The 27,588-nt window shown below is 46.5% G+C and overlaps 1 protein-coding gene across 2 annotated transcripts in view; it reads right to left on the bottom strand.

Annotated features, from left to right (window-relative positions):
• Positions 1-27,588, bottom strand: part of SLC4A4 (solute carrier family 4 member 4) — a 240,622-nt gene that overhangs the window by 146,355 nt on the left and 66,679 nt on the right. The window contains exons 3-4 of one of the 2 annotated variants that reach the window (XM_075150407.1): positions 19,907-19,980; positions 1,822-2,001 (exon numbers count right to left, since the gene is read on the bottom strand). In XM_075150407.1, the coding sequence (XP_075006508.1) occupies positions 1,822-2,001; positions 19,907-19,980 (254 nt within the window). Of the gene's footprint in view, positions 1-1,821; positions 2,002-19,906; positions 23,332-27,588 lie in introns of those variants that run through there. The other variant, XM_075150406.1, reaches the window with a different exon arrangement.

Here is a 27,588-nt window from a genome sequence, read left to right as displayed (position 1 = left end):
ATCTGGATACGTGAGACAGCGAACGATCCAGAAAAAGTTACAAATGATGTAGTACTATTTCTGTTGCATGGGACACCTGGAATATTGTGTTGTATTTAAGTGATCCCATTCCAAAAATACGTAGCACAAAGAGGTCAGGGTGGAAAAGTCTATGGGAAAATTCTCAGAGAGAGAGAGATGAAAAGACTGCACATTTTTACATGCACGTAAAGAGTAGACAAGAACATACTAACCTGTAGAAATAATCGAGGAAAAAATACTATTAACCCTTTCTCAAATGACACAAAACAGAAACAATGATGAACAAAATGAAAGGCAGAAAATCAAAACCTGATGGAAGAAATAGGTTTTCAACCACAGGCACAATTAGCCTGGGGAAACGATTCCCTAGGATATCGATACATCCAGAAGCCAAAAAGAAATTTCTATAGATCTGGTCACTTGCACGCCAAAGAAGAACAGAGCTGTAAATATAAAAAATTAAACTAAAATATCTAGAGTTCTTGAAGACAGGTAATTATGTCTTTCGGTGTAAAACCAGCTCCTGGTTTCTGAGCATTGACAAGAAAACTTCCTTGGGACAACCAGGGAACTACAGCTAGCGAACAGCCTTTGTGACTCGCCTTCCCTTCCACTTGCTGCTCTCTGAAGTATCTGCACCACCGAGAGTAACGGGCCCTGGGCTAAAGACATGGCTGATCTGATCCCACGTTGCTGTCTTTATATATGCAGAAACTATCCAGCAACATAATTTCAAAATGAAAAATTCACCTATTACTTCAATCAAAGATCAGGTCGTATGACCCCTGCTTGCTCCTCTCTCTCTCTCTCTCTCTCGGGAAGCATTTTCCCACTTACAAACAAGTTCTTTAATGAAACTCCAACCATCTGGAATTAGCCTCAATAATCTGAGCTATATCATATCCTGGCCTGTTCCCCTATATTCAAACCTTGTTAGCGTGTTCCCATTTTAGCAGGCTGTCAGCATCTCTCTCCCCCTTCTATTTAAGCAGCCACCCCCAGATTACAGAACAAGCTCGTGGCCAACAGAGAAGACAGCAAGAGGAATGGGACTTTATGACAGTCTCCTACGACGTTACCGAAGAGCTGCGCAGTGATGGCACTAGATAAAGATCTCTCTCCTCTGGCTAACAATTTCAGTACGAATGGAGGTATGGGGCATCCAAAACGGACCTCATTTGCCTATCAAAATTCAGATATTCAACCCCTACAGATACTCAAACATAAAGTAATGCTACAATTTATTCTTCCTTTTGTTTGCAAAACTTAAAACTGGTTAATTACTGAAGGGCAAAGACTTATTAGCACCGCAAGTTACTGATACAACAAAGCCAAATCCCAAGCGGGTATGTTTCTCACAGCCTATAGCAGTCGTCTTGGTGCTTCTCGTCAACCTGCTCCTATGAGGCTGTTTCTAGCTGAAACCACAGGGTGCCTGAATTTTAGAGAGGGGGCACATCCTGAGAGCCAGGGCAGAGCTGCAATCCATCTGTCTAGGCACCTACTCGGTTTTTGCGTTTCCTTGCTCTCTCTTTACAGACGGTGTCAAATTGCTTTTTCAAATCTGGCCTGTTCCTGGCTGGCATTAGCTCAGGAGCAAACTCAGGTGATACCGAGGGATGAAATGTCTGCTCCAGCCTCTGCCTTTTCCAAGCCACAGCAACTGATTAAGACTACTCCGGCCCTGCCACATGAGATGACTGTTTTCGTGGATCCGGTTTCCTCCTCCGTGATCAGATCAGCAGCAGATCACTAGACAACAGACCATTGTAGTGAGCGACAGCTGAAACCAGTACTTACTGAGCGGTTTAAGGATGCTGCTGTTTGTCTCATCAGCGTTTTCTACGTCTGATTTGTCGGAGTAGTTCTCAGAGATTTTCTCCTTTTCTTTCTTTTCTTTGTGCCCAGGTCTTCTTCTATGACGCCTCCTTCTCCTATAGCTCTTCGGCACGTGGACCCCAATGTAAATAGTGTGATGACCTAGGGAACACAAGCACAGCAAATATTAACTTCAACTACGCAGAGTTTGTGCATCACTGGCCAGTACAGTTCGTGCTGTGTTTCATTCAAATAGGCAAGCGAAGTATCTTTCTTTGCCGGCCTAACATTAATTAGTACTACGTTTCTTGTCTCCAAACGTGAGCTAAGAGCTCTTTAGCTACCATTTGGAGAACTGTTTTTTGTACAATCATTTCCGAGAGTGCAGGCCAGTGCAGACTCTCTGATAATTATTCTGTCCTTGTGACTCATCTAACAATAAAAATAAAAACACAGAACGCCATCATACTCATTTTGCAATATTGAATAGTTTTCTTCAAAAACATGCTACGTTGATTTTTCCATTTGTTTTACTAAATACATGTGGCTGGACTTAACACCTACCTTGAGCAAACCGATCCAGCTTAATTGAAGAGCTTAGAGCAACAAAATTTACATCACTTGACTATGTAGTCCATTGTATAACAAGTGTCAAAGTACCACTAGGGTATATTATTATAACACAGCAGATGAGGAAGGACTACTAACAGAAGTTATGTAAACTTCTAAGTACTTGACACTTTCCAAAATAAAAACTAAGTAATAAAAGAGTAAGTGCCAAATGTCATATGCTGACTGTAAACACAAAATATGCCTTTTCCCTTTCATATAGACTTTCATGTCAAACTAAAGCACTTAAACTACATTTGCCAATTGTTATGTCTTTTTGATGAGCTGGATAAAAATGTTTTCTTTTCAGGGCCTTCTGTACTTTTACCAACTTGGGATAAATATCTTTCCTCGTGCTTATAGAAAGCATTTATATGTCTTTTTCTGTGCCCAGATAATTCAGACATCTTACTGTAAGCTTTAAAAACAGCTCCTTCAGATTTAACTCTTGATAAATGATAGCTGTATTCTATACTTTTGACCAAATTTGGTTTCCCCACGAACGTCTCAGTGTAGCCAAGCAGAGAGTTTCAGATAAACACACGTGCCCTATGACTGACTGAAGTACATTTATCTGAATGAATGAGCCGCAAATGCACGTAAGAACAGATGCATTTATCTGTAGGTCCAGTCACTCACTTCTGCTCACAGCGGAGCGTTTCTGCAGAGCTGCCCCTCTACAGAGTCACTGTCTCGGTCACCTCAGACCCATCTATTCTTAGCGTATGCCTACACCTTGCGAGAATGCATGGCTATTAAAACCCCACGCGAGCATGCCAGATGACATATTCAAGAGAAGGCAGAGGCTACAGCTTTTGGAGAGCCGCACTCCAGCCTGCGGCACTGTCCCAGCCCAACTCATTCGGCGGGTGCCTCCCCAGAGAGAGGGGAGACCCCCCGAAGAGCAGCCTTCAGATGCCAGCCCCCGTGACTGCTGTGGCTTTCAGCAGCAAGCGCAGATGAGACACCCCTCAGTCCTGACTCCAGCACCTACAGATATCTGCCACAGAAGATATTCGGCCAGAAGACTCTCTTGAAACGCACTCCACGACGTGAAATCACATCACTCCTGAAACCACAGGAACTTCTGTCAAATGGGTGGGCGCCCAACAGGGCGACGGCGGCAGCGTCTGAAGCCAGACGAGACGCGCTTCTGTGTTACCGGACACAGAGCTCTGCCACACCGCTCCGTTCAGCTCAGAGCTGCGTCCACCTCTCTTTTGCAGCAGCCATACTCCTTTTTGCTCAGGAATAAGAATTAACTCAAGCAAGTAACAAAAGTCAGGCTTCACTTGATAAAAGTCAAGCACTTGAGAAAGTCAGAGGGAAAACCGGCCCTTGCCACCAACCCATCTCTACCGATTTTCTCTCGTTACAGAGCATGCATTGCTCTCTCCTTTCACCTGCAAGCTGCACCTATTATTGCTGTTTGCTTTTCAGCAGCATTACAAGGTTCCAGATGAACCACCTATTTGCAAGACACGGGAAGCTGCTCTGGAAATGCCATCGCAACAGTAAAGCCAGAGTCCGCAGACACCAGCTAGCTTCACTGCTAAACACGCGTCTCTAATTCCTCGTTATGATAAATCCAGTCTTTGAGACGGAACAACTGAAAATTTAGGCACAAAATACCCAATTTCCGTAACAAACTGACTTTTCAATGAAAAACAACCCTGCATTTGCCATTTCGAATTCCACACGCTCTTGAGGCCAGCTGTGAAGTCTGGAGAGTCCTTCACCTTTTTCGCATGTGAATTTTCATACGGAAAGCATCCGAGGTCTTTTATAAAGCTGCTTGACCAGAGCGGCCCTCCTTGATAGCAACTTTAAAAAAGCTAACTGAGTTCCCCAAGGGCTTTGCAAATAACGGAACGATGAGCTGTACGCAAGGACGGGGCCAGAAGCTTATGCGAATAGCTCACGCCCTATGCGTATCACACTGTCTCTCGTACCCAACTACATACATGCTCTATAGCCCAGCAAGACTATAGATATACATACATATATATATAGACATACAGATCTCCAGCAGAAGCTCCTTTGAAAAGCAAACACAGAGGACTAATTAGAAATTTTAAATGCATGGTGTTGTTGAGTTACTTAAGTATAAAAAAGCATCTGAAAAAGGCTTCTTAAATTCTGCATTCTTAATTCTCAAAGACCCACAAAAAGAAAAGAAAAAAAATTTTTCTCCAATATGATCACTTGAAAAAATATGTTCATCCCCAGACTGGCACGAAGCGTGATACGTTTTCGCTCCCAAGTAATTTGTTATGTGGAAATAGTAATAGAAAGCAGAGGCTTACAAAGAAGTTCCCTTCTCACTCACAGACACGATGGTGCGACTGCGCCTGCGACAGCCCTGAAATGGATCACATCGTGGTTCTGGTGGCTCGTGCGCTACAGCGAGCTCAGGTTTATGTGCTGGCGGTAACTATGCAGAACACCATACGAAATACATGAATAAATCAGATATACAGATATACTGTGTCCATGATATCAAGATATAAACTAACAGCTATAAAGGGTTAGTGAAAATCTCTCCGAGGGAAGTTAAAGTGACTCTTTAGCCAATACTATCTAGGCTGAGAGATTAAAAGTTCACCACCACATGCGGATCTCCTGCTGCCGCCGGGTGCCAGCAGCTGTACAGCTGCCCGGTACAGTACCAGACACCAATAACTCGCCATCTCGGGGAGCAGACAAAAAAAGAAACAGAAATCCGGGGTCGAGCAAGGTCCAAAATCAGGCAGCACAACAGTGACAGAAGAAAAGGGACCTGCGTCTGCTGCCTCCAGCCCAGCGTGCCAGCACCGCGATCGTCGAGAAATGGGCTCACACCACGGAGGGAAGGGGCAGAGCCGCAGTGCCAAAGCTGGAGACGGCTGCAGCGAGACCTTACAGATCCACACCTGAAGATACGAATTAGCTCTAGCGCGTCGAAGGAAACCAGGAAAGCTATTCCAGCAACTGGAAACACCAGCTTTAACATCGCAGATAGCATAAACACTGCATAGGGGCAGCGAGGGGGAAATCTTATCTGAGCACAAGCAGGAGCTGTAGGGTAGGGGCGGCCCCAGGACAGACAGGGCAGCGGTAGCCGTTCCCAAGGGATTCTTACAGCCAAGATTGCATCCAAAAGCCAGATGCAAAAGGATGGGGCGATTCCGGTATCTGTATTAAAATAACGTCCTCCTTTGAATCGCTTTAATTCTGTGGTCAGCTTGATAATAGAAACAAATCATAGTAAGCCTGTAGTCTTAATGCTTTAATATGCTGCCAACAGAACTGGACAATCTCTTTAATCTTTTGACCACGTGTGCACAGTACAGATTTTGGTAATATGAAACTAAGTTGTATATACGCAGGCAAACATCTGCATTACTTAGCTGCTTTTCCCTGTTCTGCAAGGGAGGGACTTAACGTTGCTTTTTGCTCCCCCCGCCGCCTCCCGGTCTGTTTAGGGAGGCCAAGCGAGACATTTTCCTTTTCTGCGTACTTGGAAGTGCTTGGCATCTGTTTATATTGTTGCAAATGCTGAGATAAACTTCTAGGCTCCCTTCCCAAAGCGCCTGGAAGGAAACAATTGACACATACTCTCAATGCACTGGGTTTCTGAGACATTTCCTACTCACCGGGGTAACAGAGCCTTTCCCATGAGAACCATCGACTACAAATGGTAACGCCTGATAAATTTAACGTGACACACATGCACCGCACCATTATCCTACGGCTTGGTGGAGGATGGGAAGCACAGAGCCGAGTGCTAAACTTCTCCTGGTAATCCGGGTCCCGCTCAGCCTTAACTTTCTCTGGTACCCCCGACTCGGGCCAATTGCCAGTTTGCTCCTGCAGCCCCTGCTGCATTCACAGCCTTTTCTGGGGCTGCTCCCATCGCCCTCCCCGCTCTCCCCCAGGAAAATTATTAGCCTCTGTGTGCACCTCGTTAATTTTCAGAGCTGTTTTGGTTGACTAGAGGCATGTGTTTCACAAGACTAAAATCCCGTAGGTAAGATGGACAGCAAGACCTGCAGGTCAAAGTGGCACCTTTTCTGTTCTGAAGGACAGTGCTGGGTCGTGGCTTCCTTGAACTCATACACGCTGTAGCTAAAACTTTTGAAGTTAGCTTCTTGTGCCTGAGGAGAAACTTTACTGTGCACCAAATTCAGAGCAAAATTGTTTCATCTGATTATTAATAGAGCAAGAAGTAGTCATCATCAGAGAGGTATTTTTCCCCCGGAAAAATTTTGGTTCAAACCACATCTTTTGCTTTATTAAGAGCTATTAAAGAATAGCAGCTCGTGACTCAGAGTCCAGATTTAGAGTTTGGGCACAGGAGACTCCCTGAGTCAGTTTTACTGGTGAAAACCCACTCATGAATTACCAAATCTAAGTTCTCTAAAATGCAGCATTTCCCTCCCTGCCTGCAAGAATATCTGTTCATTTCTTGTCTCCATCCTGGCCAAGCATGGTCTTGTTGACGTCCTGGGAATTAAACTATCTGAATCTCAAGTCGTGCACGCCACACAAGCTCACGTGCCGACCCCAGCAGCGCTCTGACAGCATGCTCACAAGAAAGCAGCTCCGGACACCCTGCCTCAACGAGTCAGGCCCCCAAGCATACGGCCTCAGTGCAGCGCCATGCTATTTCTTTTCTGAGTTATTCCGTTTAAGGAAACGTGGGGGTTAAAAACATAGGAGGGAAAAAACTGTACTGAAAAATAAAAACAGTAAGAAATCTGCAGGCTTGAAGTTGTCTGACCTGGTAAAGTTTCAGCTACCCATTAGTTCCTTGTGTGTGTTTACGTAGCCAAATTTGTGTGTTAGCACAGCCTGATGACCTACTACGTACACAAGCCCCGTCTCCTTTCAGGTGCTCGCTCCCCGTCAGCCGCTGAGGTTTGCAGAAAGCTTCACAAGGGTTTCTCAGCAGGAAAAGCCAGGACCTGCATCAAGCACACCAGGTTCCTATACCTCTGTACCCGTAATTCTGTCTAGGTGTTTTTGCAGCTGCTGTGGCACAAGGCTGGAAGCAAACCTGAACTGTCTGTCAGCGAGGATCCTTTTCTGTCCAAGGAAGAAAGGATGGTAATTGTTTGGAGGCCGAGAGGCAGGGCGTACGTGCAACGCACGCACCGAGCGGCTGCCCTGTCCACTGCTAAGCGCCGGGGAGTGCAGCTGTGAAAGGACCAGGCAAGCCTGGCATCGTCAGCTGAGGATCTGGTTAGATGTACGTGACAAAGAGAGCTTGGGATCTGCCTGCGTGAGAAGCGTGCTGGGAGCAGGGGAATTGCTCACTCTCTGTGCAATCACGTCAGCCCCAAACTGGATGTCCCAAGGCCTGTGAAGGACAAGCCATCTATATTGCTCGAAACACCTGGATCTATTCATGCTACGATACAGGCGGCAAATAACAAAAAACATGTACGTAGACAGAAATCCATAGTTCAGGTGTTGTTTCGCAGATTGGTTCTGGAATCACATTTGCCTTAAAGAGCATTATCACTTCCTACCATGTCCTTGGTAAGAAACCAGTTCCTCCCAGAAGAATCATACAGAATAGTCCTGGTCTGTGATGCACCTATGGAGAGTTGTAGAGCTCGGGTTTCTCATGAAGTTTTAATTTCGGTGATTCTGGGGAACTTCATCCTGCACCAACAGTCTTTCCACAAAGCCTTTTCAATTGTGTATTTCAACACATACATGTAATAGATTATCAGTGGCCATGGCAGTAATCCAAATGTAGGGTACTACCAGAAAACCTGTGCTACAGGAAATGCAAACTGAATTCATAGCCTTAACTTGAGAGTGGAAAAAAAAAAAAAGGAAAAAAAAAGGTAAATCTGCAGATATGATCAGATTATCTAAGTGTGGTGATACCTTTTGCGCCTGAGGTCTCTGCATTCATCCGGACACTGAGCTGAGTCTACAGCTTTCTGCAATCTTAGTGCATGACCAAGTGCAGGCTTTAAGCCTGACACGGCACAAGACTGAAATTCTTTTTTCATTCCAGATATCTACAGCCAAACGAACAAGCAGAAAGAGATCACTTTATTTATGACCCTCTCCATTTTTAAGCACTAACTCTTGTAAGAAAATGGTGACAGTGCAATGGCTTTTGCTTAGCAAAAACCAAACTTGGTCATTTGGAGAAAGGAGCCAAAAGTTACAGGATCAAAGGATAAAGTCTGCCTGGTGCATAATATCTAAGAAGGAATCCCTTCCACGTGACTGGGGTTGTTGAGACTTAGAGCCTGGTCAGACTAGCCCATAAAGAATCTCAGACTGGCACCTTAGAAGGAAACATGATCAAAACCTAACATTAAAAATTTATAAAGCAATGAAAACGAGCTGAGTATTAGCAGTTTTCACTTGGCCCTTGTTTTTACTGTCAAGGCTCCTTTCCAAAGAACAGGGAGAGTCACATTAAACCCGATCAGGCTTGGACAGGCTCGTGTGGTTACAACTGACATGTCTACACAGCCAAGCTCTTCTCCACGAGCTCTGGCCACTCGCACCTCCTGCACTGCGCAGCCGTGTGCACCCAGGCTCTCAGAGAAGACGGGGACAGATATTTCAGGCCGCCCGAACGAAGGGCTTTGCTCAGGATCCACAGCCGTTTAACTTCGGGGCATGGCTGACCTATAATAAGACACAGGCAGGTAGAGGTGTGCTCTTCTCTGCCCGTTTCTGCAGCCTAGCCATCACTGAAAGACAGCGTACCCTCGGGGTGGGGAAGCTTGACTTATTGATGTGGCTTCTGACATCTCCCAGGAGCGTATGGCTTTCACTCCTACCGCTAACAAGTTGTTAACTTTATGAAAACTGGCTCCGTAGCGATGCCTAACATCTAGGAATCTGCACCTACCGCAGCTCCCAAGTCCCACGAGACGGGCAGGGGATGCAGCCCACCACGTGCTTCCTCAGCAGAGGACGGCACGGCACACCTTTATGGCCAAGAAGACGGTGTCGGCGTACCGCCAAGCGAGACACGGCACTAGCCAACACGCTGCTGGGATTACAGCCAGGCTAGCGCAGCTTTTAGCGGCCGCTTTTCAAACCCGGGGTTGGCGGCAGGAGGGTACTTCTCGTTTTGCGCGAGAATCAAAGGAAATCAGTGACATAAAAAGCTGATGGCCCAGAAGGACAAATAAATCACAGGGATGATCCATTTTAAAGGGGAGATACTAAAAGTAGCACTAAGCAAGTCCCAAACTAAGCCCTGCTTAGTTTCAAATCAGCTCAAGAAATAAGAACAAAAGGCCACGCCGTCACGTGCCGAGTGCCCTTAACTCTACCTGGTTTTAAAAGAGTTACAGGTGCCAAACACCTCCGGTGCTTGCAGAGGAGCCGGCGCGGGCCCTCCACCCCGACCAGCTCCACCCTCCAGGTCACGGCTGTCGCTCTGCACACCCGCAGACGGGACGGGACACGCAGCCCGCGCGACACCCCGCTTCGGAGAGCTGCACCAGTGGAACAGAAATGACTCTCCCCGTCCCTCCTACACAGTCATCATATTTCACCTAAAAACTTCCCCGGAGTGATCTCAAAGAGCATCGGTTTCCACACAGATGAAAACACAGGCCACAAAAACAACAGGCAAACAGGAATATTTTCAATGATAGATTAGGAAGATAGAAATTCTGGGTAGGAGAAAAGACACAGAAATTCACAAGACCTGTCAGTGAACACGGCTGGTTCGTGTATCAGAAACAAGGAACACGATGGTTTCCCCGAGCACTGTGTAAGAGCTAAGTACTATTCCCATTAATGCATATGAACACAGATACTGAAACTCAGAAGAAAACAAAACCAAACCAGAACCAATCCTCTAGACGGTTACCAGGCATACTCCCAGGCTCACCACTCGGTCCCCACAGGGTTTTCAGAACATCCTGATATTCAAGTGAGTGATTTTTCCAGGCGAGCAAAAACTTACTGATCAGGTAAACAGCAGAAGGATTCATTGAGCACTTTGTTTGTTGAAAACTGGGTGAAATCTAAACAAGCTACCCTACCTCTGCAAGAGGTTCCCATGAAGGGATCCCAAGGTCTTTTGAGGGACTGAGCCCAGACTGCCACAGGACCAGCAATAGCAGGTGGATGCCTGGAGTTGGACAACGGATGCTGGATAAGAGACTGGCTGGGAGAAGCAGAAGAAATCACATCTGTATGGAAAAGACTGGAATCAAGTAGCACAAGTCTGTAACCAGGTAGCTGAAAAAAAAACCTGAGATCAGGAAGGCCGTCAGACATACGGGCCTTGAAAACAACAGTAGTATGCAATAAACTGATTCTTCCATGGTACGTGGCAGTTGGCCAACAAAAGGGTCAGTGTGAATCCATCAGGTGATGGGACTGAACACTTGTAACAGGACAACCGTAAGGTTGGGTAGGGGGTTAACCTAATAAATGCCTGCAATGAGAGAGATGCAGTAAAGGGCAAAAAAGACAACAGAGGCTCCGAGAGAGACAAAACCCGAGCTACTGTGCAACTGACAGATGAAAGAGGAAGGGACAAGCTAAGAAACACCAGGGCTCTCCTCCATTCTGCCAGTTCTGACAGAAGAACCCTGAATTCACGGCTAAGATGGAAGTATTCAAGAGAGGACCCCGCATCAACATGAAGATGCAGTTACTTAATCCAGCAGGGAACTTGTCCAAAGACCACTTTATGTTTTTGTATTACTGCACTTCACATCTTAATATGCAGCCCTTGGCTAAAATCACTACTGGAAAATGAGCAGGGAACTGAGCTGTGTAGGGGAAGACAGCATGTAAATAGGAGATTTTTTTTCTTCTTTTAGAACATCAGGCTTCTAGAACGTCAATATCTTCAAAGGTCAGTTTAATCTTTACGTAAAGTGACCTCTGCAGTCTTTAAAAGGTTCCCACGTAACAACACTATAGTTAGCCAGCAGGAAAGTCTTCCTAGCCATCTGTCTAAAGCTTGCACTTCCCAATTTCAAACATACGCTCGCTCGCTATCCATCGATGACCCAGACTTCAACTGCCAGATTCCTAACAAGATTCAGAGGCTGCTCCATGTTTAAAAGGTGAGCTAATACTGTGCCCTGAAGAACAGGATGGCTCTAAAAGACAGAGCTCATGTAAAGTCAAGTCAAGAATACCTAAACAAGAAAACAAAGTGAAAAAAATGAAAGGAGGTCTTCATTGGACTTCTTGAAGATCCTACAAACCCTGTTTTTTTAGAAGGAGCAGATCAAGTCAGTCACCAATCACATCACACGGAATTGCTAGGAAAGGATCAGAATATGAAGCCCAGAAGACACACGATGATGACAGCTATAAGGTGCTGCTCCATGACAGGAAAATATAAGGAAGTTGGCAATGAATTAACGGGTGGACATTGTTTAGGCAGAACAATTAACATGTGGTTGGGGTATTCTCACTGAGCTTTATATAAGCCATTGCAAGACTCTTACCCACAACCCCATAAGCTGCTTTTCTTTCTCTCTTCTTTGGAGCCGTGAGAGGTTACAGAAGCCACCGAACCTGTCCTGCTGTGATCTGATCTAATCTGGCCAGTACTGCTTGGATTCCACGGAAAGAAAAGGAAGACTTTAAAAACGCATGGCTCTGGGGAACAGGGCAGAGGAGGGGAAGCTGTGCTGGACCGTTTGATTTAAGTTTTAGGCCAAGCTGTTTGGAAGCATGGTACCTTTGAATGGCAACTGCCTCGAGGACTGATCGCCGTTCCTTTAAAATTACGTTCCCTTCCAAAATGCCCCAAACGACCACCCAGAATAGCCCATCTTGGCTGAAAATGTTGGCCTCATTTTTCGTATTTCCATCTCGTTAACTACCCAGGCTGACCAAATGAATACCAAGCTGTATTTGGCACTGTCAAGTTCATAGATGCAGGTGGGTTTTAGACCGCCCTCCAATATAAGACAGAGCTGTGGTATACTGACTAAAGCATCCAAGCGCTGCCCCGTTTCAGAGAAAGAACCTCAAACTGCTGTCTGGGTACCAGATGCTGGCTGCTGCTTTACCACTTGCACACAAGCAACAGGAGGCACGCCGCTGAAATCTGCACTCCGAACTCTGAAGCAAACACCGTGGTCTTTTTCGAGCCTGAACTCCTAATGGCCAATGGCTGCATGGAGTAGCACATTGTCCAAAGCCTGAAGAACAAACAGCGAAGGCTGGGCATAGGCTAGCAACAAAACCAAGATATACAACTGCAACGTGCCAGGCAGAGATCTACCTAAACCACCATCCTGTTTCCTTGGGTTTGCAAAGTGCCAGGCAGCTCATGGGAAGTCCTCGTAACTGCCCGCCTCTGCAGTACTGCATCAGCAGGAACGCTGTGAGTGAACCTTGATTCCAAGGCTGCAGTTATATATAAACCGTGGTGTGTTTTATGAAAGGCAGACTGCGGCCGAAGCCGGGGTTGCTAAAAGGCCGAGCTGCTGCCAGCAGGGCACCGCGAAGGAATGCAAACAACATGATGCTCGCCGGCAGGAGCCCCATTCACAATAAGGCCTCCTGATGCCTCTCCAGCAGCACAACGCTTCCTTCAAGGAAGTGCCGGAGTTTCCTACGTCCCTTCTCAGTGTCCCTTTTCACTGCTAAGGAAGTTCTCACAGCGTCGGGCAACCAGATTAGGAATATCACCCAAAGGGACAGACCTTCACGAAGGCTGAGATGATGACTGAACTAGCATACAGACTGCACTTCTCCTAGCGAGCTATAGAAACAGCCCTAGCATCACTTTCCGATTAAGCCCAGCTCCACCAGCTCTGGGCGCACAGATGAGAGAGGGAAGGACACTCCCGTGTTCCCTAGCTACACGAAGGCTGTGACTGCTTGACGTGGCCGAGCTTGAAGGAACCCAAACCTGACATGGGGTCAGGTATCTTCCACTTTCTGCCTCAATATCTTCTGCTGTTTGCCAAGTTGTTTACCTTCACTACTTCTCTATGACTTGATTCATTGCATGGAGTACATCTCAAACATCCGTCAACTCAGTGAACAGGCAAAAACCATGACAGAGTTTGCTAAATACAGCCAAACGGAGCAAACGCTGGCATTACGCATTTTAGAACGGTGACTGGGCCTCCCCAATACATTTTGTGTTACCTTTTAATTTAAAACGTCCCAGAAAAATTCAGGAAGGGCAATCAGCACATCCGGGGTTCACATCTGAAGACCGAGCAAAGGCTGTACCAGTTCTTTCATCTCCATCCTGCACTGTCATACCCAGTATTATTGTACCTCAAAAAAGAGCTGTTGGGCAGAGGAAGGTATATACAATGGGTGGGAGAAGACAGTCAAACAAGCCTGGACTTGAATCCTAACTGACCCAGGAGAGGACGAAACCATCATGTAACCAGCAGATGCACAACTACAATACCAGCCTGCACGCACACTGATGCTGGGCAGCATCTGCAGAAACTGAAGCGTAAAAGAAGAGAGGGCTTTAAAAAGTGACCTTTGTAGGGTCGTTACCGTGAGCACACGGAGACAACGGAGGCCCGTGCCGCTGGACTGAACCACTGTGCACCGCCGAAGCGCCTGCTCTCTCTTGGAAGGGACCAGCAGCTTCAGGATGGCCCCGGTAACTGAAAACATCCACTCAGAGAAGTTGCTCCCATCAAAGGCTGTAAGGTGCCATGTGAGGGCCACCTTTCTAATAAGCATGGCCCTCAGTAAAATTAGTTTCACGCCAGGTCAGAGAGCTGAAGATTGTTTCTAAACTGATCAGAGATGGACAAAAGCCAGTCACTGTCAGAACGGTATGGAAACACCTTCCTTCCCTGCCACGTACCTTATGCTCACGGCATGTGTCAGTGCAAAACTTATCATTGCTTAAAAGAAAACACGACCTTTCCTTCGCAACAGGCAAACCGCATCACATATTGACTCAGCTGTTCTTACAACATTTTCTCCATTTCTCCTGCGTGCACAGCCAACTTATCGCTACCTTACGTAAAGTCAGTTTATCATCATCTGAACTTGGATGGCAGTTTTTCTCACAGAGCTTGGAGTAGGCAGGCATCAACACCTTCTCACACAACCCCAGCAACTTTAAAGCTAATGCTGATTCCTGACAACAGATGAAAGACCTCTGCAATGACCAGATGATATCCCCTGCAATGATGGGGAACACGGACACCTGCTGGAAATTGCCAATAGCAAGCACACTCATAGATATACTAGCATCAAGCTAACAAATGACTGAAAAGTGATACTGATGACAAAAATTTCTAAACAAACCACTTCGTGAGTGATACATATTTCACGGACCTCACAGCATTTGTACTATTGACTTCATTAATCCACACACACAAAAACCGCTCCCAACTTTTCCACAGGGATTTACCATATTTTTAAAAGTCTGCAGTGAAGTCATAGCACTAGACCTTTTCATTTACGACAAACCAGTTAACAGCACATTTCAGTACCCTGCAAAGTGTCTTGGAGAATTAAAGCTGGAGAGAAGCTCATCTGAAATCTTTCATCCAGATACTTCAAAGCTGAGAGGATCCAAACCACCCGACTTGTTTTTACTAGCTGCGTGGGGCAGCGTTTAGGTCCCAATCTGTGCCTGCCATTCCCAAGTTGTGCCAGCTGCTGTACGGAAAGAGAGCAAAAAGGCAGTGCCTGAGTCCTCATCGTTTTGCTTTTGCACGAGCAAAGCCTGACTCGGTTTTACCAAAGCAAAAGACAGCCTACTCCATCTCTGCATATAAATCAAGTTACCAAAGAATATTAATGAAGTTCATTCTGCACTGAGCTTTTACCTGATTAATTTTTTAATCATATTTATTTCAGAAGCAATTAAAAACACTAACTGATATGAAACAGGTCTTCTGGTTATTTCTGAAAACGGAGAAGGTCTGCCTACAGTCAGTGATCAAAAACTGAGGGCAGGCATGAGAGAAGAAAAAGAAAACAAAGTAAATGGGTAAATACAGCTCATTTCTCCTACCTTCTGCCTGCTGTTAATAAAGGCAAAGATTTTCACAGTTATCTTAACCCTTTCAACCTCTCTCCTCATTGATCCAACCATCAAGTAATAATCTTGGGCTTATGGCGTCACGCAGCTTTCTACCAGCAAAGTGCAATGACAGAACAGGGTCGAGAATAAAAAACAAGGAGGAGGAAGGTGTGTGGGGAGCAGTCAGCTAAAATGGAAAAAGTAGTTACGGAAAGTTGTTACAAAATCCCATTTTTAGGCTCTCTATATAGTAAATCCCATAATATTAACAGGATCCATGAAGAAGTTTCCACTGTAAGAGCATTTTTTCCGGAATTCACTCCTACAACAGTGGTATCTAAGAGATATTCTCGAGACCTTTCCTTGGCAAATCATTTGAAACGCAGGACAAAACACCTGACACGAGTGCTGGTCCCCTTCTAAGACACGCAGCCAGAGCGCTCCTCGGGCCTTCCAGCAACAGAGTTGTCAGACTTGAAACTAAGCATCCTCCACCCCACCATGAAGTCAGGGTGGCAGCAAGCCCGGGGGAAGTTACGCTTAAAGAGCCAAGAATACCTTATCTCAAAGGATAAGGTGGAGCTTTACTTTTCCCCTCTTGCAAAATTGGTTATTAAGTAATCTGTTTATGTCACACATACCAGCACTCCTAACGGTGGCATTACAGCAGCATGTCATTACCTTCAAGGAAAGGAACGTGCAGTGCTCGAAATGAATGGGAATGGTTTTCTCGCACAGGAGGTTCAGCTTAGGGCAGTGCCTTTTCCTGATTTCACCCAAGAAAGCTTACATTTTCGCACTTTCTTTCCTCCCACGCTCTGAACCGGACCCAGGCAGATCCCCTGTCTCACCAAGTCACATTTCCGGCACTTATGCGCAACGTCAGTGATGGCCCGCAAAGCAGCTCTTCATAACTAACATGTACTGAATTAATCAATCGAGCCCTCCCACTGATAAAGACAGTAGGGGGTGAGCTGGAATGGAGTAATTTTCAAATGCCAGCAGCTGATACCACTAATAAAATAGCAACACATTGCAGTGTAGGACCAGACTGAGGTACCATCTTAGAGAAGCATTAAACAATCTCTGGAACCAGGCCAAATGGACATACTTTTGTCAGGTATGTACGGTTTCTATTAACGTCACATTTACTCAGCAAGGGCATGACCGACAATTGCCCCAAGCTGATAATGTCTCAACATCCTACTGACCAGAAATGCCGTTTTTCCCCCCTCCTTAAAAAGCCAAGTCCCTCCCTCTCCCCCACACCGCTACATAATCAAATTAGCGACTGATGTGGCAATTCAGAGTTGCTATCTGCATCTCACAGACATTATGTGTCTAATAAAATGACACCATGCTGTTTCCCTCTTCTTGCAAAGAACGTACAAAAACAGGCATGCTGAAAATGACCACTTAAAAATTCTGTCTTCATCTGTTTGAAATCAAACCGATTCACGAGCAACAGAAGCAGTCTGCTTTCTAAGCATGTTATAATGTTTTGCAGTACGGTCTTCCCGTTCTCTCCTGCAAACTCCTGCAGCTGTGGAGTCCCTAGGTCCCACCGCCCTAACACTACACCGTCAGCTCTCTTCTGATCAATGTTACAATTCCCGTTACCCAAGCCGAGGGAAAAGAAAACGGTCTCTCTTCTCTGCTCCGTTTTCTTTTCCTACAAGTTTAGTGAAATTAAGAGTAGCTTTAAAGAGCCTTCCTGAGAAATTTGATCAATATGCACTGCTAGGTGCAAAAAATTATTGGGAGAGGAATGGAAAGAAGAGGCAAGAGAGGCAGACAACTTTCTGATATCTATGTTGCTTCGTCATGTAGGCTAAAAATAAAAACTATCAGAAAAATAAAATACACCTAGAGGTAACAATTCCACTTGCTGATACCTTCTACAGAGGAAGCAACTACTGTAAGCCTTTTAGAAAAGCAAGTTATAGCCATACCATGAAAGTGGTTGAAGTAATGGAGAGCACTTCGGAGCTAACACCTTCAGGTCTCTAGACAAATGCTCTCCTCCTTGAAACCACTCCACCTGCAGTGCAGAAATCTAGCAGAGACTTAAAAGCATCTGCACCAAGTATCAGCCGAAGGTCTTCGACCTGACGTTTTAGCCCTTCCATTGGATCTTAAGCTGAAAGAGAGTAGATTTAGATTGGATGTAAGGAAGAAATTCTTTACTGTGAGGGTGGTGAGACACTGGCACAGGTTGCCCAGAGAAGCTGTGGATGCCCCATCCCTGGAGGTGTTCAAGGTCGTGTTGGATGGGGCTTTGAGCAACCTGGTCTAGTGGAAGGTGTCCCTGCCCAAGGCAGGCGGGTTGGACTAGACGGTCTTTAAAAGGTCCCTTCAAACTCAAACCATTCTGTGAGTCTACAATTCATTCTATACATGCAGACTATGACTCTACATGGGGTGCATATTAGATACACACATACCTTAAGTGTACTTATATACAGGGCACATATCTGTGTCGAGAGCTAGTGTAGCTGAGGACATGCATAGAATCATAGAACCATTTAGGTTGGAAATCTTCCCCTCCAAGGCAAAAAACACCTCTTCAAAACGCCAAAGCCTGTAATGATTACTTGCATTGTGGTAATGCCCCAAATATGCCAGGTACGCTATGAATTCAAGACTGTCCCACCCCAGAAGAGTGGAGCGGCTGAGCAGCAACTCACCAGCCGGACCGCACACGCGCCATACATGCATCGCGGCACTGACAGACGCTACAGCGTCAGCACTGGCCCCGCCACAGACGGCAGCTCCTTTTGTGATTTAGCTAGGTCATTCGCGGAAGCCTGGCGAGAATCGAGGAGCTGCCTTTAGCACGAACAAGGGAATTAGCTGGTTACACAGCTCCAAGTCTCTCCGGAGGCTCAGACAAGCAGCTACAGTTCTCAGAGGCCTGTCGTGTGCAATTAGAAATACTTGTTTCAGCTCCTCTTCTCCTTACCCCAGCGAGATCAACTGCAACTGGTCTGTTAGCCCAACGATATCAAATGAGGATATCTATATTGAAACATGGAGATAAACACCCCACGTCTACAAATATTACTTAAAGCGTTAACCACAACCTTTTTCACAGCACCTACAGACAGTTAAAAAGGACACTCCCGCACTGCTCTTCACAAAAACAGTCTGTAGTATATTCCTGGAGCGTCACATACGGGCAATATACACCACACAGCGTGTGGCAACATTTAAGACAGTAAAATACAAGAAATGTTCTCCCTCTCTCCCCTCTCAAATGTTTCTGCTGTGCAAAGTATCAATTATTCTACAAGCAAAAGGCTAATATAAAACCCCTGTCATTCCAACCCTGCAGACAGCAAATGGCCTGATTAAACCCAACATGATGATTTATGCTACTGAGCACAGATTACTTCATACAAGAGAGGAAGAAAACACAGGCTTTTTCATGGAAATGGCTGGTTTGATTTGCTGGAAGTGTTCTAATCCATCTTTTTGGAGATTATTTTCTTTCATACTGCTTGATCCTTTACCGTCCATTACCAGTGACGATGACATGGCTGTAACCCTACACCTCTTAAAACATTTTAAACTGAAAAGCCACAGGCATTTGTTTGCAAATAAAGACATTAGAATAAAATTATATACCTAAGTCAAGAGGGGAAGGATAGCACTGCAAGGTGAAATGCTGGCCTCCTTTCCCTTCTAGGTAGAGTACGTACCCTACAGTCCTCTCCTCCTTCACCCCCACTAGTTTATCAGGCACATGGTCAATTAATCCTCATAAAACAAGAAAAAGAGATTTTGCTGCAAATAATTCATTCCTATCAGCTTAATAATTTTCCACAAACAACCTTAAACTAAACTCCTTTAAATTCCTTTTACCTTTGGGATTTCACAACATTTTTAGTTAGAGAGAAAATAAAAACACTTTCAAAGGAGTCTACTCCTCCTAAAAAGTGAAGAAACCGTTTGCTCTGTTAAAAAGTTCCTCTTCGAGGGAAAAGCCTTCTCTTTATTCCTCCTAAGCTAAAAGGATAACCCAGGCAAACGTCCACTTGCTGCCTTACGTCCAGCCCTGACCCTCAGTACAAATTCTGCTGTTTTTTTCCAGTTTGCTTCTCCATCTGCGACACCTGCCACCGTATTCCAGCACTTCCAAGTGCAGGGGTGATATGCAAGCGTTACCAAAACTATATTCATAGAGGGAGGAAAAACAAATAGCCCCAATATGTCACCGCCGCTATGCAAGACCCAGCAAACACGATTTTGTGGGAAGTGGAAATGTGTGCCACCAGCATAAAACATCATTCACTCCTGAACTGAAAAAGAGGATTTCTTTAAAAAGTCAGTTTCACCCCGGCAAGCTTACCCGTGCTTCAGTCCATTTTACGATGAATTACTCGGCAGAACAAAGGCGCCCTTTTGCTCTGCTATCCGACTGTGCCAATTGTACATACAAATACAAATTGTGAAGGTACCCTTTCTCCCCAGCAGTCCAAGGTCTCTTACCTTCCACTTCTTCTTCATCACATACATGTTTAAGGAAGGAAGCCCCTCTATCCAGTACTGCCTCGTCCTCCATCCTATAGTAATAGAAAAGAAAAAAGGAATGCTCAGACTTCTCCTGGAGCGAGCTATTTGAACCAGCCCAGGTCCTGGGCAGGTTAACTTGCAAGCTGTTGTTCATGTTCCTGTGGGCACTCCTGCTCTCCTTCCAGTGCCTGCTGTTCCTTCATAGAGCTCCTTTCAAATGGCGTTTGGTTTAAGCTGGCCTCACGTAGCTCGAATTCTAACCTTGAGAGGACATCAGTGGTGGCAGGTGTGAGAAAGGTAATCCCGGTTAGAAGTCTTTGGGTTTTTTTCCTGTTTCTTTTTTCTTTTTTTTTTTTTTCCCCCTCCTCCTTTTTCCTTTTTTCTAAAAAGGACATACACACACAGAGGCAAGATTGGGACTGTCTATGCAACCGCCAAGAGTTTGTGGAATTCCAGTCTCCCTTTAAAGTTCTTCTAAAAGACCTCGGCTGCAGAACCAGGTACACAAGCAAGCACGCAAACTACACACGGACATACACACGCGTTCGAATGCACAGTGGGAGACCAGCCTTCAGCCAGCCTCTTAATACCAGCAAAGCCCACTTGTCTGTTGAGAGGCAAGCTTTGTGTCACATGTCGGCCTTACAGAAATCTGACATACGAGGATTATCCAGAGACCGAGCTACAGTAAGTCAGACCATCACAGCAGTCACTTATGTGTGTCACCCACTCATTCATCCATTTGGGGATGGGTTTCAGTAGTTGCCTTCTTTCCCCTCCCCTTTTCTCTCCACCTCTTAACTGCTTCTCTGTATAGAAGAGACTCCTAATTCTACGCCTCCGCCATAGAAGTCCTCCTGCGGCGCTGCCCAGAACTGGTGCTGCTGGATTTCACTCGCAAAGTAAGACCCTGCACGCTTTCCAAGGGTTCACCTGCAAATTCACTTTTGACAAGCAAATACAAAAACGCTAAAATAACAACAAAAAATCTAGCTATATTAAATAATCTCCTTTCATGTCCCTTAGAGGTTAAGCACCCATTTGCTGCTCACTGCTGGACAGTCACTGTGGAAGCCTTCTATCTTAATAGAACTGGAGACCGAGCTGGTAACCTATTTTCCTACCAATGGCAAGAAACAGGCATATGTGGGTAACGATCAAAAACCAATACCTTTTCCTTGTATTCCCTAGATGGAATAGGGACAAACTCGGTACAGAATGAGAGAAAGCCTGCAAAACTTCTGCACATCCACATTGCCTCCACTTGTGATCCCACAAGGTCTTCCAAGTGCAGTAGCAGCAAACACTAACAGAGATTTTTTAAGGGCACGTTCAAATTCAGGAGAGTATAAAAACTGAGTGGATGAATACCAAGAAATCAAAATGTTTTAGGGTATCTGCCTTGCACGTCAATGCCTACCTGAACAAAAGAAACAAAACAAAAAAAACATCAGCCACAAAAGAAAGTACCAGAGCCCTCATTTTCTGAAAGGAGTAGCACAGCAGCCATTCTCCCATCTTTGCCAAGCTTTCCTCCACCTCAAGCACCTTTACTAACATGCCATTGGCCTCATCCTTGGTTCTTAGTCCGCAGCTCAGCTCCCATGAACGAGTCTCAAATACCTCACAGATAAAAAAGAACAAAGCAAAATAGGTCAGATTCCAAAGCACTAACTAAGCATATGGCAATACACATTTGTCGTCTGGATTATTGGATGGCAGCAAATAATACAGCGCCATACCCAGAAGAGAAGATGAGCATCAGCTCCTAAGTTTAGGTCCAGTTCAGACATCTGGAACACCTGCCCCTCACACAGGCTGTTTCTGCCCACACTGTCTGCAAGAGACCCCGAAGGCAGAGGATTTGAAGAACCAGCTCCTCTGACTTAAGAAGGGTACCCGTTCACAAGCAGCTGTTGCCCTGCGCGAAGGGGTAGGACGTGCTTCTTGCCAACAAACCACGCAAAGCCAGCACTCGGGCACACACACAGAAACCTTCCCCGAAAGCTCCAGCCCTTCATTAAATTATTCAAGACTATTTATGCATCTTTTCTAAGGCAAAAAAAGGGAACATATTTCATGGCTGCTCTTGCCCGTTTGCAACGGTTGTGAAGGCACACCCCAATTTTTTTTTTTTACTTTCCCGCCCCCCCCAAGCAGCACAGTAGCTACTTTCTATAAACACAACTGAAAACATCTGGAACAGATGGGACTGGATTTCCAGACCAAACCGCACACGCTTTATTACTCTGTAAAGCCTGTTCTTACACTTTCACACACAACGTGGCCCGGCATTTGCCTTCGTTCCCCGAGCACCGACACATTCAGGCCCCTCAGCATGTGTGTATGTGTGCAACCACGCCTGCGCATCCCACCCTTCCCAACCCAAACACCAGTTTCCAACGCCAGTTTCTCCACACCATCTTAGGGAGCATCAGTCCAGGCACGCGGCACCTGAGAAGCAACAGTCTCATGGCGGGGGGGAGAGGGAGAAAAGAGGGGAAAAGAAGGAAGGGAGCAATTTCCACTGCCTGCAAGGAATACAGCGCTGAAAATTCACCGGGTGCCATCCACCTAGCAAAATGTCTGCTCAAACTCCCCACCGCAGCAGTGCATGTTGCCAGCATCACCCTGCCCACAGGGGTGCCCCGCTTGCTGCGGAGCCGTCCCAGGGCAGCACCTCACCCGCGGGCAGCAGGGCCGGACCCCACGCTTCCCCCCATCCTCCCAGTAAGGCATCTTTCCTCCCTTGGATCGGTTTATCACGTTTAACAGCTGCGCTTTCTAGCTGCAGAGGGTTGGAAAACTGCTTACGACACATTGCGAGCCTGATGCTTTCCCCGAAACACGCGCAGAGCGGATCCGAAGGAGCTGGGGGGTTTAAAGGGCCAGGAATAGAACTTGGGTCGCCTTGGCACGGCGCCCCGTCTCTAATCCGCAGGAGTTCAGTGATTAGACTCCCAAGCGCCACCTCCCTTGACTTGGTCTTTCTGCCCTTCTCCGATTACTGCAGGATTTCTTCAGGCCAAAATCTAGCAAGAAAACATCCTTTATGGATTTGCATGGGGAAAATATTTCAGCCCCCTGGAATTTTTCAAATAACATGAAATGGGAGCTGCAGAAATTAAAAAAAAAAAAAAAAAAAATCACGTGAAACAACAAGAAAATCTTCACTTGGGTCTTCAGGGGAACGCTGGCAGAGTCCCATCAGCGAAGCACTGCAGCAAGAAAAGGTATTTTCACCATCCCATGGAGGAGACACACACACTGGATAGAAGAAAGGGTGGAAATTTTTTTAGGACCTCTGAACAGAAACGTGCCTCAGTTTAAGCCTGGTTTACCAGCTCCTTGTAGTAAGGTAAAAAGCATGGGGCATTCAGACACTTTTTATCTAGACCTGCATCCTCATTACTGCCACTGCAAGGTTTTGGAAACAAACTTAAAAAACTAATTAAAAAATACCGGTTTTCTATTTTCAGGGTCCAGATCTGAGCAAGTCATGTACTCTGACAGAATCTACTCAAGTGAAAAAACTATCATCTGCCTGAGTAATTGGCCTCTCTGGGTAGCTCATTAGATCGATACCAAACATTTTTAGAGATGAGATTATGTGTCAATAGGATTTTAACAAGTGCCACCCATAGCCTACCCAACGCAGCATGCAACTCAAACCTAAATTTGCAGACCACTTGCAGATACAGCTCACAGAAATATTCTGCCAGACTACTCAGAAAGAACAAGACCAATTTAACACTAACAGGGATCCCAGACTTCATAATGGAGAGAAAAGTCAGGATAAAATGGGCAAAAGCGAAGGAAAACAAATAGCACAAAGCAGAGAAGATGAAGAGTCTATTCCACAGCGAGCAGAGCACACCCTGAGAAACGAGCAAGCACGTTTCCTGTGCTGGGTGACTTTCGAGGTAAGAGCGTTTCTGAGCGTTCAGCGTTAGCACAGCAAACCTGACTTGGGTTCTAAAGGAAAGTGCTGTGGCTCACAACCAAGTTATTTGTGTTAGGCTAAAAAAAAAAAAAAAACCACAACAAACAATTACTTAAAACTCCTTGCCTCCTTCTCCTTGGCTACGCTCATCTGACAGTCTCTGTTTTGCTCATCACATTATAAATTCTTCCTGCAGGTCTCCTCGTTACAGCACCGACCACTTGCAACGCGTTGTCAGAGCGGCCCAAAGCAGCAAGTAAGCTCGGCTTTACTGTCCCCTGTGAGCCCCGGGGCGCTGGAGATGGAGTGCTGCCACCGCCCGGCCGCGCCACGGCCGCGGGGCGAGGGGCCCTCCCGCCGGAGGGACGGGCACGGCCCGGGGCGGCCGGCCGCCTCGGGAGAGGCCGCCGGGGCCTCCCCACTGGCAGCCATCGACACCAGCACTTTCTGCAACTTCGTCATTTATGACAGGAGAAGAGGCAAATTAGCGTTTGGCATGGTTGCTGACGGGGCAACACAAGCTGCAGCACGGAGATACAACTTGCTCCAGCAAATAAACGCGTAACAGAGCTGGGGAGCAAGAAACAACAGTTATTACTTCTGATAAGCTTTTACGATTCTGCCCATTTCAAACGTCTTTTGCAATCAGGAAGAAACTCCAGCAAACTCTGGACTGAACAAAGGGGGGAAAAAAAAAAAACAAAACGGAGCCAGCTCTGTAACTGTAACGGAGAGCGTAACGCAGAGCCCATGTGAAAGTCACACTTAAAGAGCAATCCTTTTGCAATAAGCCAGGGCGCAGAGCGTGTCAACGGCTTCAGGGAGGAGAGAGGGTTGTGAACATTGGGTCACAGAGCAGCAACGCCTGCCGGCCACGACACAGGGCTCCGAAAGGCGTCAGGTTGAGCCTGCTAACCGAACCGTGCCTGCCCAGCCACGCAGCACCACAGCTCCTGCTCCGCCACCCTCACCGGCAGCTGCCTGGAAGCCGTCGACGTTCGTGGGAAAGACAAGTGAAGGAAGATCTCCCTGAGCGTGCAGAATCAACCACCCTCGTCTGCTTCTCAGAGCCTGGCGTCATTTATCTGTCAAGACTTTTTCCTCAGAAAACCGCTATCTCTAGAGGGGAGTGGGAGCACGGCGGGTGGGGACGCTGGGGGAGAGAAGAGACAAAAACCAGTGAACGGCGCACCAGGCCTCGCTGGATAAGCTGTTTGGCTGGTCTCACAAGCCCGCAAGGATCACGCCTGAATCTACGCGTACACCGTTCCCCCTCACCATTTACCTCCCAAACACAAAAGGGGGAAACTGTCCAGCACACAAGTCATTTTTCCTCTTAGAGGCTGAAACGAGGAGACTCTACAGCTCCCAGCAGACCTGGCAACCGCCTCTGCAGCTTCATCTGTTTGGACACTCCAACGCCCGCTAGACAACGGACTCCTGTCCTCTGCAGTTCCTCCCCGCGCTGCTAGGAACAGAGCGACCCACGTGCACGCACCCATCGGCTGCGTTTTGGCTGCTGGTAATGACGACGAGAGCTGGCAAAAAGAAAGGCGACGTGGCTTGCAAGGAACAGCCACAACCCCAGCCCCGCTCCGCGCTGCTCCCCATCAGGTGCAAGAGGGCTGCTCGCGACAACCGAGCCGGCATCCAGAGTCCTGCGCAGGACTGACACGTGTCCTCCGCCATCAACACAACTTGTGACAAGCAACCTCATTCAGCCTTCAGCAACAGATGGAACAACGCGACCATCAGCCAGACCTGGAGGCTTACACAGACGGGATGCACAGGGCTGGACCTGAGTAGAGAGAAGAGCCACCAAAGGCTTCCCTGTCAGTGACAACCGGTGCCTTCACGAGCCACCCAAGTTAGGTGCCAAGTGTATGCATGCATGTATCCCGAAGATAATGAGTCAATAAGCTAAACAGGCTTCTTCTGTCAACAGGCTGTGGAGAGACAGAGATAATGCTATTCTTTTCTCCGCAACCTGTAAAGCATTCAGATACTGCGATGATAGCGGCCAAGTAAGCAGGAAACTAGGGAGGAGACATGGTCCCAATGATGCTCTCACAGCCCACGGGCAAATGCTTGAATAAACAGACCTAATATGACCGATTCCTTTTTGGGGGCTAGATGTGTTTTATTTTTCTCACATACTTGCATATGGGCTCTATCACACAGAAAAATGAGCTTCTGACTACAGTCAGCACGGTCTGGTTGATGCACTTTTACAACACATTGCCAAATTTATCTTGGATGCCTTTTCCCCTGTCAGCTCTAAAACAGCATTTCCTCACATGCTTTCTCAGCAAAGGGTTGTACTCACCAGGAGCAGAGGAGGACAGAAGCCTCTGCTTTCTGCAAAAAGAACTTGCACTATAATATTTTTAAATTCAAACATAAACCTAGCTTCTTTCAAAATAACTCTCGATAATCAGCAGGGAACTAATACCCAAGATGACTGCTTTGCACAATGCAGTCGAGCAGAGCAGATACAGAAAGACTCATCTCAGCTCTTCCCCCTCCTGCAGACTTCTTGTCTGAAGGGAGAACGCCGTTTCCTCCCTCCAGAGCAACGCCAATCATCTCCTGTACAGAACCGCGAGACAACTACAAATGCGACAAGACTAAAATCTGTAAATGCAAGCAAGGTGCTAAAGCACCCTTTTTTCTGACAATGCAGGACATGTAGGAAAAGGCTGGAACATATACAATCTCGAAGGAGTGTTGATTGTTGATTTGTTTTGGGCTGTGCTTTGCCTTTTTGCAGTACCAACTCCTATTTTCTAGTTCCAATGAATCGCCAGCACATGTTGGACCGCGATGCATGCGACACGGTTGCTGATTAATCGCGCACGCTGTAGCGAAACAAGGAGGAGGCAAAAAGTAAGAAAGCTTTGCAAGTTCATCGTCTTACTGCCGACTTACAAGCAACCGCACGTTCTGGATGACCCGTCTTTTCAGAAAAGGGCATGTGAAAACTCAAAGGTTCGCTGTTGCTTGCTCGTGTCTGTCAAGCATGACCGCGACACAAGCCTTCCGTTACTTGTCACTGAAGCACGCTTGTCAAAGGGGCTTTGGAGAAAGGACGAGCAAAACACAGTAAGCACGCCCCTCAACAGCCCACATAAACCACTGAGGTTACGCTTCCCGTCTTCCCCTCCCTCGAGGTCTTTCCATGGAAGTCCACCTAGGTCAGAGTTACCACAAGATGGCACGCAGAGGAAACAAGCCACCGGCCCAACCCGGCGCGCTTTTGCACAGCACGCAAAAACCAGGCCAGGCAGGCACAGCTCCTGTGTCGCTGGCAGAGCTTTGTACAGCAGCACACATCCCGCGCCCATCAGTACGTAACACACTCCTTGCGCACAGCTACACGACCGCTTTTCAGATTTCATGCTATTTCACCTTGTTTGTTTTTTTAAAACCGCCCTCACGCTCAGTATGTTTTTGACAATAAGTCGTTAAAATAGACACATTCTCTCAGTGCTTCTTTGTCCCTCAGAAACCTCCTTTCTGAGAGGTTGCCTCCCCATCAGCATTTCACATGGTGTTTTCTGCAGGCAGCCATTCGCCTTTCCACTGCTGCCCATTCGTTCCGGTCAGGTATTCTCCCTGTCAACTCACACTGTGGTCTTGCCAGCAGGTTACGGAGACCTAGAGAAAACCACAAACCAAGGCTACTGGGTGCCTCTGATCAATCAGGCAGCATCAA

Source organism: Calonectris borealis, chromosome 4, assembly GCF_964195595.1.
Source record: "Calonectris borealis chromosome 4, bCalBor7.hap1.2, whole genome shotgun sequence".
Taxonomy (NCBI): domain Eukaryota; kingdom Metazoa; phylum Chordata; class Aves; order Procellariiformes; family Procellariidae; genus Calonectris; species Calonectris borealis.
Note: the sequence above shows the minus strand (reverse complement) of the source record. Positions and strands in the feature narration are given on the sequence as shown.